General features: G+C 43.0%; 2 protein-coding genes and 1 pseudogene across 2 annotated transcripts; 1 reads left to right on the plus strand and 2 right to left on the minus strand.

Moving 5' to 3' along the window:
* Window positions 1-10: 10 nt before the first annotated feature.
* Window positions 11-2,107, minus strand: tryp (Trypsin). The gene is given in 6 exon segments (NM_001140895.2): window positions 11-322; window positions 461-597; window positions 822-985; window positions 1,126-1,224; window positions 1,601-1,757; window positions 2,047-2,107. Coding segments are annotated over 6 exon segments (750 nt in total). The 5' UTR covers window positions 2,087-2,107; the 3' UTR covers window positions 11-169.
* Window positions 2,108-6,563: 4,456 nt separating this feature from the next.
* LOC106605700 (trypsin-2-like) lies at window positions 6,564-8,731 on the plus strand. Its single transcript, XM_014201596.2, has 5 exons — window positions 6,564-6,685; window positions 7,047-7,200; window positions 7,528-7,787; window positions 8,111-8,247; window positions 8,356-8,731. Exons 1-5 carry the CDS (start codon window positions 6,622-6,624, stop codon window positions 8,503-8,505), a joined length of 765 nt encoding a protein of 254 aa, XP_014057071.1. The 5' UTR covers window positions 6,564-6,621; the 3' UTR covers window positions 8,506-8,731.
* A 642-nt stretch (window positions 8,732-9,373) lies between these two features.
* LOC123743046 (interferon-inducible GTPase 5-like) lies at window positions 9,374-10,518 on the minus strand (annotated as a pseudogene).
* Window positions 10,519-14,688: the final 4,170 nt, after the last annotated feature.

Genomic DNA, 14,688 nt, shown 5'->3' on the forward strand with positions numbered 1-14,688 from the left:
GACGGAAGATAGTGTAACTTCAGGCTTTATTGTGTTTGACATGCTTACACTCTGTGCTGATTCCACTTTAGTATTGAACTAGGAGGAGAACAAGAGAGAGAGAGAGAGAGAGAGGAAGAGTTTGGAGGAGTGGAGGTCTGAGAGACAGGGAGGAAAGCAGCTAGGGGTGTTACATGTTGGCCTTCATGGTCTCATCGATCCAGGGGAGGAACTCACACACTTTGACGTAGACTCCAGGGTATCCGGGCACGGCACAGCCCTGACCCCAGGACACCAGGCCATGTACCTCACCCAAACACACTAGACCACTGCCAGAGTCCCCCTGAGAGAGAGAGAGAGAGAGAGAGAGGTAAGAAATCAATTCAGGTTAATCCTAATATGTACCACTGTGTTTTCTAAATGACTAAACAACAAATATAGTAAAAGTGCTCATCAAAAAGGCGTCATATACTGTACGTACGTTGCATGCGTCTCTGCCTCCGTCCATGTATCCGGCACACACCATCCTGCGGGTGAGCATGCCAGGGTAGGCCATCTCACACTTCTCATCCTCCAGTATGGGCACATCCAGACACTGCAGACGGGCGGGCATGTTTACTGAGAAGGAAGTAAAAGGCAGGGAGATTTAGTTATTTAATATCATTTATCCGTAGTCATACCTCTTCTCCGGGCGAGTCGTGTGTTGTTAGAGTGTGTGTGGATAAAGGCACTGAGGGTATAATTAATGTTGGTGAAGTTTGTTTGGTATAGTGTGTTTGGGTGTCATTTCTGTAGTTATAGTTTTGTGAAGGTAAAATGCAGGGGTATTTGGTCCGTCTCACCCTCCTCTCCGGTGGCGATGTTGCCCCAGCCAGAGACGGAGCAGGGGAGGCCTGCGTGTGGGCAGCTGGTGGGCAGCGGGATGGGCTTCACATAATCAGTGATCTCTACAGGGTGGAACAGCTTGATCAGCATCATGTCATAGTCCAGCGTCTGGTAGTCATAGCTACAGAGAGAAGAGAGATAGGCCAAGGGATTTGTATTGAATCATGTCATGTGATAAAACCCCATTCAGCCTCGGTTTGGTTGTTATAAAATGGCTTCCCTAAAGTAATGTGTAAGGGGTAAGTGTGGGGTGTAGCTTGCCTGGGATGCCAGATGATGTTTTGAGTCTTCATGAGCTGCTCAGTTCCCTCAAACACACGCAGGTTGTGCTCTCCAAGCATGATCTGCATAGCGTAGGGGCTGAGAGAGAAGGACGAAGGAGAGGAAGGGCAGAGGAAGGAGAGGAGGAAGAGGACAAAGGGAAAGACAGGGTGATGCAACTATGATTACAGAGAAACCTCATGTCAGTTTGATAAGACTCAAAGTGTCACACTGTGGAAGACATAGAAGAGCCCTCCATATTGGCCCGAAATCTGTTGTTCTGCCCCTGAGCAAGGCGTTTAACCCACTGTTCCACGGGCGCCGAAGACGTGGATGTCGATTAAGGCAGCCCCCCGCACCTCTCTGATTCAGAGGAGTTGGGTTAAATGCGGAAGACACATTTCAGTTGAAGGCATTCAGTTGTAAACTGACTAGGTATCCCCCTTTCCCTCCCCTGCCCTCCACCCTTACTCACTTGTACCAGCAGTGAGCGACAGAGAGCACCCACTGCTCATTGATGAGCACGGCTCCGCAGAAGTGGTACCCGTAGTTGAGGGAGGCCATCCAGGGTCGGGAGTGAGGTTCACACTCCTGGCCACCGATGATCTTACCATCCTCACGGGGCACTGCCGCTGAAACACACAGAGAGAGACACCATACAGAGAGAGTGGTCACAAGAGGGGAGAGATGAGGACATTGTTGCACTCTGAATAGTATTCATCAGAATTGTTCTACATCACATAGAAACAGCCTGTTTGGTAAAGAAGTTGAACGCTGTTATAAGCTTTATGTAAGCTTAATATTCCCTATGAATAGTTTTTGATATATAATTGGTAGAGTATATTAAAGTACTGTGTGTGTGTGTGTGTGTGTGTGTGTGTGTGTGTGTGTGTGTGTGTGTGTGTGTGTGTGTTTAATTACCAGCAGCTCCAACCAGCAGTATCAGAGCGAGCAGTCTCATGGTGTCTGTCTGTCCGGTGAACACTGGCTGATCAAAGACACCTGGACACGCACATGGACTTTATTTATACATACCCTATCTGCCCTCCCCCAAACCTCACACCCTATCTGCACTGCCCTACCCCTCACACCCTATCTGCACTGCCCTCCCATATGCTCACAACATTCACTCTACCATGCTGACCACCCTAATCACCTCCCCCTCCCCTTACTCTGCCTTATCCCTAAACATACAAGCATACAAGGGCCACAATATTTTATTTAACGCACCTGCATACACTTCACAACATACACTTTCCTACGTATTTATTTGGACAGTGAAGCTAAAACTATTCATTTGGCTCTATACTTCAGCATTTTGGATTTGAGATCACATGTTTTATATAAACCGACAGTACAGAATGTCACCTTCAATTTGAGGGTGCTTTCATACATATCTGTTTTACCATTTCAAAATGATAGTACTTTATGTATCTAGTCCTCCCATTTGAAGGTGTCAGAAGTATTGAGAGTGTTGTAGTGTGCCATCTGATTTGCTTAATATAAGGAATTCATTGTATAGCATTTACTTTTACTTTGTACTTTTACTCAATGGCAATTTAATTCTTTTTCCACCACTGGTAAATCAAGCTTGTGACTTTTCAAACTTGCTGCATGCATTTGCAGTTTGTTTTGGTTGTGTTTCAGATTATGTTGTGCCCAGTAGAAATGAATGGTAAATAATGTATTGTGTCATTTTGGAGTCACTTTTGTTATAATGATGAGTGATAAAGTTACAGATGCATGAATATCATACCTCCAAGAAAATGCTAACCTCCCCTGTTATTTGTAATGGTGAGAGGTTAGCATGTTTTGTGGGCATGACCTTTGTCCATCTGTAACATCATTGTTCATTCATTCATTCTTTAAAAAAATAAAAATATTTCACCTTTATTTAACCAGATAGGCCAGTTGAGAACAAATTCTTATTAACAACTGCGACCTGGCCAAGATAAAGCAAAGCTGTGCGACAAAAACAACAACACAGAGTTACACATAAACAAATGTACAGTCAACAACACAAAAGAAAAGAAAAATAGAGAAATCTATGTACAGTGTGTGCAAATGTAGAAGAGTAGGGAGGTAGGCAATAAATAGGCCCTAGAGGCAAAAATAATTACAATTTAGCAGTAATATTGGAGTGATAGATGTGCAGATGATGATGTGCAAGTAGAGATACTGGGGTGCAAAAGAACAAGAGGGTAAGTAATAATATGGGGATGAGGTAGTTGGGTGTGCTATTTACAGATTGGCTATGTACAGGTACAGTGATCGGTAAGCTGCTCAGACAGCTGATGCTTAAAGTTAGATAGGGAGATATAAGACTCAAGCTTCAGCGATTTTTGCAATTCGTTCCAGTCATTGGCAGCAGAGAACTGGAAGGAAAGGCAGCCAAAGGAAGTGTTGGCTTTGGGGATGACCAGTGCAATGTACCTGCTGGAGTGAGTGCTAAGGGTGGGTGTTGCTATGGTGACCAGTGAGCTGAGATAAGGCGGGGCTTTACCTAGCAAAGACTTATAGATGACCTGGAGCCATAGGGTTTGGCAACGGATATGTAGTGAGGGCCAGCCAACGAGAGCATACAGGTCGCGGTGGTGGGTAGTATATGGGGCTTTGGTGATAAAACGGATGGCACTGTGATAGACTGCATCCAGTTTGCTGAGTAGAGTGTTGGGGGCTATTTTGTAAATGACATCACCGAAGTCAAGGATCGGTAGGATAGTCAGTTTTACGATGTTATGTTTGGCAGCAAGAGTGAAGGAGGCTTTGTTGCGAAATAGGAAGCCGATTCTAGATTTCATTTTTGGATTGGAGATGCTTAATGTGAGTCTGGAAGGAGAGTTTACAGTCTAACCAGACACCTAGGTATTTGTAGTTGTCCACATATTCTAGGTCAGAATCGTCCAGAGCAGTGATGCAAGTTGGGCGGGAGGGTGCGGGCAGCAATCAGTTGAAGAGCATGCACTTAGTTTAACCAGCATTTAAATGCTGTTGGAGGCCACGGAAGGAGTGTTGTATGGCGTTGGAGCTCGTTTGGAGGTTAGTTAGCACAGTGTCCAAAGAAGGGCCAGATTTATACAGAATGGTGTCGTCTGCGTAGAGGTGGATCAGAGAATCACCAGCAGCTAGAGCGACATCATTGATATATACAGAGAAAAGAGTCGGCCCGAGAATTGAACCCTGTGGCACCACCATAGAGACTGCCAGAGGTCCGGACAACAGGCCCTCCGATTTGACACACTGAACTCTATCTGAGAAGTAGTTGGTGAACCAGGCGAGGCAGTCATTTGAGAAGCCAAGGCTATTGAGTCTACCGATAAGAATGCGGTGATTGACAGAGTCGAAAGTCTTGGCCAGGTCGATGAAGACGGCTGCACAGTACTGTCTTTTATCGATGGTGGTTATGATATTGTTTAGGACCTTGAGCGCGGCTGAGGTGCACCAATGACCAGCTCGGAAACCAGATTGCATAGTGGAGAAGGTACGGTGGGATTCGAAATGGTCGGTGATCTGTTTATTAACTTGTCTTTCGAAGATTTTAGAAAGACAGGGCAGGATGGCTATAGGTCTATAACAGTTTAGGTCTAGAGTGTCTCCCCCTTTGAAGAGGGGGATGACCGCAGCAGCTTTCCAATCTTTGGGGATCTCAGACGACATGAAAGAGAGGTTGAATAGCTAGTAATAGGATTATCTGTAATCAAGGTAGCATCCACATTAATGTAGAAGTGTTTGGGAACATCTTACTTACTATAAAACTGACTTGACTCCAAAATGACGCAATACATTATTTATCATTTGCACCACATCATCCGAAACATAACCAAAACGAACTGCAAATGCATCCAACAAGTTTGTAGAGTCATAAGCTTGATGTAGTTATTGTGTGCTGGGAGTATGGGACCAAATACTAAACTTTTGACTAAATTAAATACACTATATGTGATGGGGGGATTAGATCCAAAAAGTGCATTCATTTCTAAACGATAAAACAGATATGTATGAAAGTGCCCTAAAATAAAAGGTGAAATTCTGTACTGTCACCTCATACACTACATGACCAAATATATTTGGACACCTGCTTTTGTGGCCTGCCATTTTGCAGCTAAGCCATTGTTGCTCCTAGACGTTTCCACTTCACAATAACAGCACTTACAGTTGACAGGGGCAGCTCTAGCAGGGCAGAAATTTGCCGAACTGACTTGTTGGAAAGGTGGCATCCTATGACGGTGCCACGTTAAAAGTCACTGAGCTCTTCAGTACGGGCAATTCTACTGCCGATGTTCGTCTATGGAGATTGCATGGCTGTGTGCTTGATTTTATACATCTGTCAGCAACGGGTGTTGCTGAGCCAAATCCACTCATTTGAATGGGTGTCCACATACGTTTGGCCTTGTAGTGTATAAAACATTTGTCCTCAAATCCAAAATGTTCGAGTTTAGAGCCAAATTAAAAGTTTTATCTTCGCTGCCCAAATAAATACATAGGGGAGTGTACACCTAGCTGATGATTAACCAGTAGCTGGCAAACTGAAGGTGACAGACATTTATCCTTTTGAAGTGACATGTGGCAAACAAGGACATGTACCCATGGCTGGCCATATGCAGTATCCAAAGGACCACGGCTACTTAACAGCCCGTGCTCATCCCACAAAGTCTATTCGCTTCCCAATGTTGCATCTTACAGAACAACCAATTATTCATCTGAATGCACTGATTGCATAACATTTTAAATGTGCAAATCATTTTTGTCTGGTTGTATTCAACATTTAGTCATAGAGCCTTCCTTATCTCTGCTACTAGTCTTTAGTACTCTTGGTATGCCCTGGAATATAGATCAGGAGCTGTGAGAGAAATGGCCACCTGTGATGTTAGAACTACTACCTTCTTTCCCCTTCTTTTTTTTACTTTTATTTAACTAGGCAAGTCAGTTAAGAACAAATTCTTATTTTCAATGACAGCCTAGGAACACTGGGATAACTGCCTTGTTCAGGAGCAGAACAACAGATTTGTACCTTGTCAGCTTGGGGATTCCAACTTGCAACCTTTGGTTACTAGTCCAACGCTCTAACCACTAGGCTACCCTGCCACCCAAAAAGTACAACAAGTTTTTTTCCCCGCTTCTTTGAGGTGTTGCAAGAGGTCTCAATGATCCTACCACTCTGACAATCTGGCCAACAGCACAACTGTTTCAACACTAAACACTTTCTGTCCAAAGTCCCAAGGTTGAGACAGCTGCAGCTGTGACTTATTCCAATAGCAAAATGTCTCAAAAGCCATGATGAAATTGGCGTGAGGAATGGGATAAACACATGCTCTGAGTACCTGGTAGAATGGAAGGGGAGTTTGCGATAAGATGAGGCATGATGGGGCAGGAGAGTTTGGGGTGGGGCATCAGGCACGAGACACTTGGAAAGGGGCAGGGTAGGGTGGAGGGATATCAGTTGAGATAAAGGTATAAATGTAGAGAATCGCAGAGTGCACATGTCCAGTCTGGTGAATGAAGACTTGTCTCAGCAGCACGATGATTGGCCTGATTGTACTCACACTCCTGGGGGCTGCAGGTAACAAACACACACATAGAGACACGCATAGAGACTCGCATGAAGACAAGCATGGAGACAAGCATGGAGACACGAATGGAGACTCGCATAGAGACTCGCATGGAGAAAAGCATAGAGACTCGCATGGAGACTCGCATAGAGACACGCATAGAGACTCGCATCTTTTACAGACAATGTGGACATCAGCTTAATGCTCTCCTTTTGCCCATCTTGTATAATATAACATTCTCTCTAACCTCTGCATCTCTCTGTCTTCTGTCACCTTCCTTCTGTCATGCTTTCTGAACACTACTCCCTCTCTCCATCCTACTCTCTTTCTCCTCTGACCCTCCCTCTCCTTTCCACTCCTTCCCTCCCTCAGCGGCAGCTCCTATGGATGACAGGATCGTGGGGGGTTATGAGTGTGAGGCTCACTCCCAGCCCTGGCAAGCCTCTCTTAACATCGGCTACCACTTCTGTGGCGGCTCCCTCATTAATGACCAGTGGATCATCTCTGCCGCCCACTGCTGGATGAAGTGAGTACTGCAGGGTCACTGTCAACCATCTTTTCCCTTTACTGTGCCTCCCGAAGGCCTCTTCATGTAAAGGTTTCTATTTTTTTTCTCCTCTCCCTTCTCCAATTTTCCATCTATCTTCACTTTCTGTCTTCCCCTCTCTCTCCTTCTTGTCTTCTCTGCCTTCCTCTCTCCACTTCTTCACCTTCATCCCTTTCTGCTCTTCTTCCCCTTATAAATCATGTCATCTCTCTCTCTCTCTCTCTCTCTCTCTCTCTCTCAACCTCTCTCTCTCTCTCTCTCTCTCTCAACCTCTCTCTCCCTCAACCTCTCTCTCCCTCCCTCCAGTCCTTGGAGTCAGCTTGCCATCCTGGGTGACCACCACATCTGGAAGCACGAGGGAACGGAGCAGTACATGTCTGTGGACGCCATCTACTGGCACCAGAGCTATGACTACCAGACCATGGACCACGACATTATGCTGTTGAAGCTGGCCCACCCTGTCACTCTCAACAAGTTTGTCAAGCCCATCGCCCTGCCCACGACCTGCCCCAATGCCGGGGACATGTGTGTGGTGTCTGGATGGGGAAACATCTACACCGACTCTGGTATTTATGTAGATGGGGTGTAGTATGGGATGGGGTGGAATGAGGATGAGATTGGGATGAGATGAGAAAATATGGGTTATTGAATGCAATCAACTAAAATACATTTTCTTGAAACTGTAGCTCACGCTAGGTCTACATGTTGATGGGAGATCAGCAAGTCAATTTACTTGAGAGGGTAGCTACTTCTAAGAATACCACTTACTGTACATTCCCCCGCTCTCTCTCCCCCAATCTTCTCTCTCTCTCGGTCTCTCTCTCTCTCTCCCCAACTCTGTCTCTCTCTCTTTCTCTGTCTCTCATCTGTCTCTCTCTCTCTCTGTCAGTGTTCAACCCATTTAACCTGCAGTGTGTGGACATCCCCATCCTGTCTAAGAAGGCCTGTGATGAGTCCTACCCTGGCCAGATTACTGATACCATGGTGTGTGCCGGATACCTGGAGGGAGGCAAGGACTCCTGTCAGGTATGGAGAATACCCCTTAAACCTCACAAACAGAACATTTCATTTGTTTGTTTATTCATTTATATATTCATTCATTATCTCTCTCTCCCCCCTCTGTTTCTCTCTCAGGGTGACTCCGGCGGTCCCCTGGTGTGTAACGGAGAGCTGCATGGCATCGTGTCCTGGGGTGTTGGCTGTGCCCAGCCCAACTATCCTGGTGTCTACACCAAGGTCTGTGCCCTGCTGCCCTGGATCCACGAGATCATCACCAACTACTAGCCTGTACCCTCCACACCAGAGTAGAGAGAGAGAGAGAGAGTGAGAGAGAGAGAGAGAGAGAGAGAGGGAGAGAGAGAGCGAGAGAGAGAGAGAGAGAGAGAGAGAGTGTGAGAGAGAGATAGAGAGAGAGAGAGAGAAAGAAGAAGATGAAGTAGAGAGAGATAGAAGGCTGATGTTGTTACATGCAGGAAGACAAAGAGACAATAAAATGGCATCTTTGACTTCACTACTGTATGTTTGTTTTTTATTACAATTTCGGTGTCAATAAAAAAAAAATACACAAACAATCAATGATTTAGATAACAGGGTAGATTACTACAATATTTAAAGTCACATCAAACAATTTAATAATTGAAAATTAGATGACACAAAGACTAATAAAATGTTTAGAAATAAGCATGCTAACAGAGGTACTCTTCCACTGTTTGGCATTTCCTAAGCACCCACCTACTAGTTGCTAGTACAATCAAATAATGACAATGGTATAGAGTACAGAGCAGGAAATTAGATGGCAAAGACAAATTAAATGGAAAAGTAACCATGCTAACAAACATATGCTAACAGATGTATATCCTCCATTGTTTTGCACTACACACTGCTAATGCTGATAATGATGCAAATGCTAATAATGATGCTATAGCTAATAACAATGATAATTCGAATAATGATGCTAACTCTACGTACAACACTAGAACTAAGTAAACAAACTCAAACCTTGGGTTCATGGCTCTATTCATATCGTCATGGTAAAAAAAAGTGATCAGACATGAATCGGACATTTTACTTGTGAAAAGCAGTATCTAAAGTACAGCCATTGTAACCGCATCCACCTTGAAGAACAGGGCGTTTTCAGTCTGACCATTTTTTGTCATTCCAAGCCTGCCGCCATTAGCACTGCTTTAGCATCCTCCACCATCTCTTTTATTCCCTTGTGCAGAAGGTGTAGTGTAGTGGCAAAAGCAATCCCCATTGCACTAAAACTAAAAACAACAGTGGTCAACACAGCTTCGATAGCCTTGGCTGCCACCATGGCTGTTGTATGCATCATTCTAGCCACCACCTTCCCATCAACTCCCCCAGCGAAGCGAGACTTCATCGCTGAGCTCAGTTCACCCACTGGCTTGTTGACACGGTCTGAGAGTCTCTGGAGGGATTTCTCATCTAGTCCAAAGCCGAAAAAGGCCTGCATAACACCAATCTCACAGCCCACTGAGAAGCCAGGGATGGGTACGGCTGCTGTGGTGGAGACACCAGCAGCTGCAGCAAAGGCGGTTTTGAAAAGATATTTCCTCTTCTTCTCAATCATGACTATTGAGCAAACCGGCAGAGACTGGATTAAGGTAGACCTCTTGTGCTCTCAGAGGTTTTCCTCCAGAGCGTAGGTTAGCTTCTGGAAATCTTACTTCCCAAGCTCAATGGTGGAGATGAGGAAAACTTTGGGGTTCCCTACGGTCTTCAGGTTCTCCTCACAATTCTGTCTGATCTTGGAGAGCAAATCCTCCTCCCTGTAGTTCTTCTTCCATGCCTCGGCTCGGCTGTCGTTGTCGATCTTCGACCGGACGAAGTAAAATATCTTCTTCATCTTCTGGATCTCTTTGGCCAGCATGATGTTGTTCTCTTTGAACCTCACCATGCCGATGATGATGAAGAAGTCATAGGTTTCAAACTTGACCTCCTTCAGGTACTTCTTTGCTTTAAGGTTTGGGGTGCCGATACCAGGCAGGTCCCAGATTTTCACGTTAGGCATGGTGGGGTGGGAGCATCTGATGGCCTTCATGGTGGTCTCCATCACTCCGGTTTCTACTGCTCCCTCGTCCCCATCCAGTCCAAGTAAGGCGTTAACGAAAGTGGACTTTCCCCTGTCACAGCCATGTTAAGGGTCACATTCTCTAGGAGATCCAGGTCTTCCTTGACCTTGGCTGCATTCTCTGATTGGGTAAACTTGTCATAGTTCTTAATTTCATAGATGACATCAGGATCTTCATAGAAGTTTTGATTAATTGAAATTACCATCTAATTTTTCTGTTGTCAACATTGCCGACCACAATACAGTAGTCAAGTACAGCGTTTTTTAAACTATTTGGGGCCAGGAACCCCTTTTGTGTTAGCAAATTCACCAGGGACCCCCTCATAATCAGAACACAACTTCTTTAGAATGCAATAAAAATAGCATACAAGGACTTTTACTATGACTTCTGCAATGCATGGCCAGACTAATCAAGTTTTGGGCCCTGGGAAATAACAGTTTAAAGGTCTATCTCTTTGGCATCAGCAGAGAAAGTTTTCCAGTTTTCAAAAGAATTGTCTGCAATTCTACACATTTTGCTATAGAACTGATTTTTTTTGCTGTTTTAAAGCACATTTCCTGCAATTCTACACATTTTGCCATGAGACAGAGAGAAGACTTAGCCGTTTTAAAGATAAAATTACAGTGCATTTACAGTGCCTTGAAAAAGTATTCATACCCTTTGGAACATTTTATTGTGTTACAAAGTGGGATATAATTTTTTTGGTCAACAATCTACCCACAATACTCTGTAATGTCAAAGTGGAAGAAAATGTTGTTGTTTTTTTAAAGATTCACAGAAATTGTTTAACTAAAATATAGTTGTTGCATAAGCATTCAGCTCCCTGAGTTAACAATCTAGAAGCAGCTGTGAATCTTCTTGGCTAAGTCTATAAAAGCTTTACACACCTGGACTGTGCAATATTAGCCCATTATTATTTTAATCATTCTTCAAGCTCTGTCAAGATGTTGGGGATCATGGCTAGACAGCATAGATTTTCAAGCAGATTTAAGTCAAAACTGTAACTTGGCCACTCAGAAACATTCACTGTCTTATTGGTAAACAACTCCAGTGTAGATTTGGCCTTGTGTTGTAGGTTATTGTCTCGCTGAAAGGTTAATGCTCCCCATTTGCCCATCTTGTATATCTCTAACCTCTGCAACTCTCTGTCTTCTGTCACCTTCCTCCTGTCATGCTTTCTGAACACTACTCCTCTCTCCATCCTTCTCATCTCATCTCACCCTCCCGCCCTATCCTTCTTTCCCTCAGTGGCAGCTCCTATGGATAATAGGATCAGGGGTTCAGGGTTATAATAATAATCAGGGTTAATAATAATAATGATAATAATAATCAGGGTTATGAGTGTGAGGCTCCCTCATCAACGACCAGTGGATCATCGTTGCCTCCCACTGCTGGATTATGGAAGTACTAAGGTCACTCACTTATCTTTTCCCTCAAGCCTCTCTTCCTCCGTCAGTGCATTATATTTTCTTTCTGTTTTAATGTTTTCTCTCCTGTTTTCACTCACAAATCATCTCTGTCTGTGGACGCCATCTACTGGCACCAGAGCTATGACTACCAGACCATGGACCACGACATTCTGCTGTTGAAGCTGGCCCACCCTGTCACTCTCAACAAGTTTGTCAATCCCATCGCCCTGCCCACAGCCTGCCCCAAGGCTGGCGACGTGTGTGATGTCTGAATAGGGGAAAATCAACTCCGATTCTGGTGTGAATTCAGACTGGGTGTAAAATGGGATGCGATGGGACTGGGGGTCTGATGGGGGTCCTGAAAGTGTGGCTGTCTCTGTCAGTGTCCAACCTGTTTAAACTCCAGTGTGAGGACATCCCCATCCTGTCTAATAAGGCCTGTGAGAAGTCCGACACTAGCCAGATGAATGATACCAAGAGCTCTGCTACCCAACTCGAACCCGTACAGGCCATGACATTATACACAGGGTTGTTTTTTTCATCAAAGCTAGGGTACAGACAGGGCTCGTTTATCAATAAATTGATCATAACATTTCGAAGCTGAGTCATTTGCTCGCGCTGTGCTGCGCAGTACTGTCATATCTCACTAAGATCATAACAACTTCGTCAAATATAAGACAGGAGAGATTATTTCACAGAAAATAAGAATGAAGTGTGGCAGAAAGTAGCTAACAGCTATTTGCTCTCTCATGTCTCTTCATTGTGCAGAGCAGCCCAAGTGGAGCTGTTGCTTGATAGTCACAGACACAGAGCGGCCATGAGCAGAGCGCATGCAGAGCGAGCGACAGGGAGGAGCAGCTAATGGATTCACTAAAGGGGAAGTTATTTCTGATTTCGGGCCAGGCCTTAAATTTGAAATTTAGAACTGACCCAAGGTTATGGCACGTGAACACAAATGCGAAACACATGCAGTATGTTTTATATGTGAACTCATATGCAAAACAAAAGTAGCATATTTTATATGTGAACTCATATGCAAATCAAATGTAGTATGTTTTATATGTGAACTCAAATGCAAATCACATGCAGTATGTTTTATATGTCAACTCATATGCAAATCAAATGCACTACGTTTTATATGTGAACTCATATGCAAATCACATGCAGTATGTTTTATATGTGAACTCATATGCAAATCTCATGCAGTATGTTTTATATGTGAACTCATATGCAAATCAAACGTAGTATGTTTTATATGTGAACTCATATGCAAATCAAATGTAGTATGTTTTATATGTGAACTCATATGCAAATCTCATGCAGTATGTTTTATCGGTGAACTCATATGCAAATCAAATGTACTATGTTTTATATATAAACTCATATGCAAATCAAATGTAGTATGTTTTATATGTGAACTCATATGCAAATCTCATGCAGTATGTTTTATATGTGAACTCATATGCAAATCAAATGTACTGTGTTTTATATATAAACTCATATGCAAATCAAATGTAGTATGTTTTATATGTGAACTCATATGCAAATCAAATGTACTATGTTTTATATGTGAACTCACATGCAAATCAAATGTAGTATGTTTTATATGTGAACTCATATGCAAATATCATGCAGTATGTTTTATATGTGAACTCATATGCAATTCTCATGCAGTATGTTTTATATGTGAACTCATATGCAAATCTCATGCAGTATGTTTTATATGTGAACTCATATGCAAATCTTATGCAGTATGTTTTATATGTGAACTCATATGCAAATCAAATGTACTATGTTTTATATGTGAACTCATATGCAAATCAAATGTAGTATGTTTTATATGTGAACTCATATGCAAATATCATGCAGTATGTTTTATATGTGAACTCATATGCAATTCTCATGCAGTATGTTTTATATGTGAACTCATATGCAAATCAAATGTAGCATGTTTTATATATAAACTCATATGCAAATCAAATGTAGTATGTTTTACATGTTGATTACACTTTACATTACAGTGCCTTTCTTACTGTGTAATTACTCCTGTAATTACAGTGTAACCCGCATTATAATTATTAACCATTGTTGCATTGTACGTAGTTTGCATTGCATTTAGGGTTAGGGTTAGGGCTAAAGTTGGGGTTAGGCTCACTGCTGTAAGTGCATTGTAACTCATTCTAACAATTTCAATACTTAATAATTATTAGTAATTTATAGTGAATAATTATTCATACTTAATACAGTGTAATTACATGAGTAATTACACAGTAATAAGGGCAATGTAATGTAAAGTATTACCTTTTGTAGTGTGTAATAGTGTGCAGTTTGGGGCCTTTTGAAAAGTGGCTTTTCAAAATTCCTTTACAGCAGCAAGGTACATCGACATCATTAATGTGTAAAAACTCAAAAGGTGTCGCCAAGTGCTAAGTTTATTAGCAGTCATCTAACGATAACTCATGTTACCAATGGCACTTTTTGAGCTCAAAGAGTCAAAATTCGAAACACGTTCTACTATAATACTTTTTATGAATTCACTTATTCTTTCAAGTCATTACGTTAGCGATACTTTTGTGAGCGGGTACATTTTTAAGAATTATTAAGTGATTAAAACCAAATCGGTAACAGAATTAAAGAAAAATCAGTAAAGGAATTACTGTAGTCTAAAAAATGCAGGTTTAACTAGGCAAGTCAGATAAGAACAAATTCTTATTTACAATGACAGCCTACACTGGCAAAATCCGGGCCAATTGTGCACCGCCCTATGGGATTCCCAATCACGGCCGGTTGTGTTACTGCCTGGATTCAAACCAGAGAGTCTGTAGTGACACATCAAGCACTGAGATGCAGTGCTTTAGACTGCTGCGCCACTCGGGAGCCCCAAAAAGCAGTTCCCTGACCAGGAAGCGGACCCAGGACGCGGCGGTGAGAGCGGCAAATCCTAACCACTAGGCCGGAGCCACTTG

This window comes from Salmo salar, chromosome ssa05, assembly GCF_905237065.1.
Source record: "Salmo salar chromosome ssa05, Ssal_v3.1, whole genome shotgun sequence".
In the NCBI taxonomy this organism is placed as follows: domain Eukaryota; kingdom Metazoa; phylum Chordata; class Actinopteri; order Salmoniformes; family Salmonidae; genus Salmo; species Salmo salar.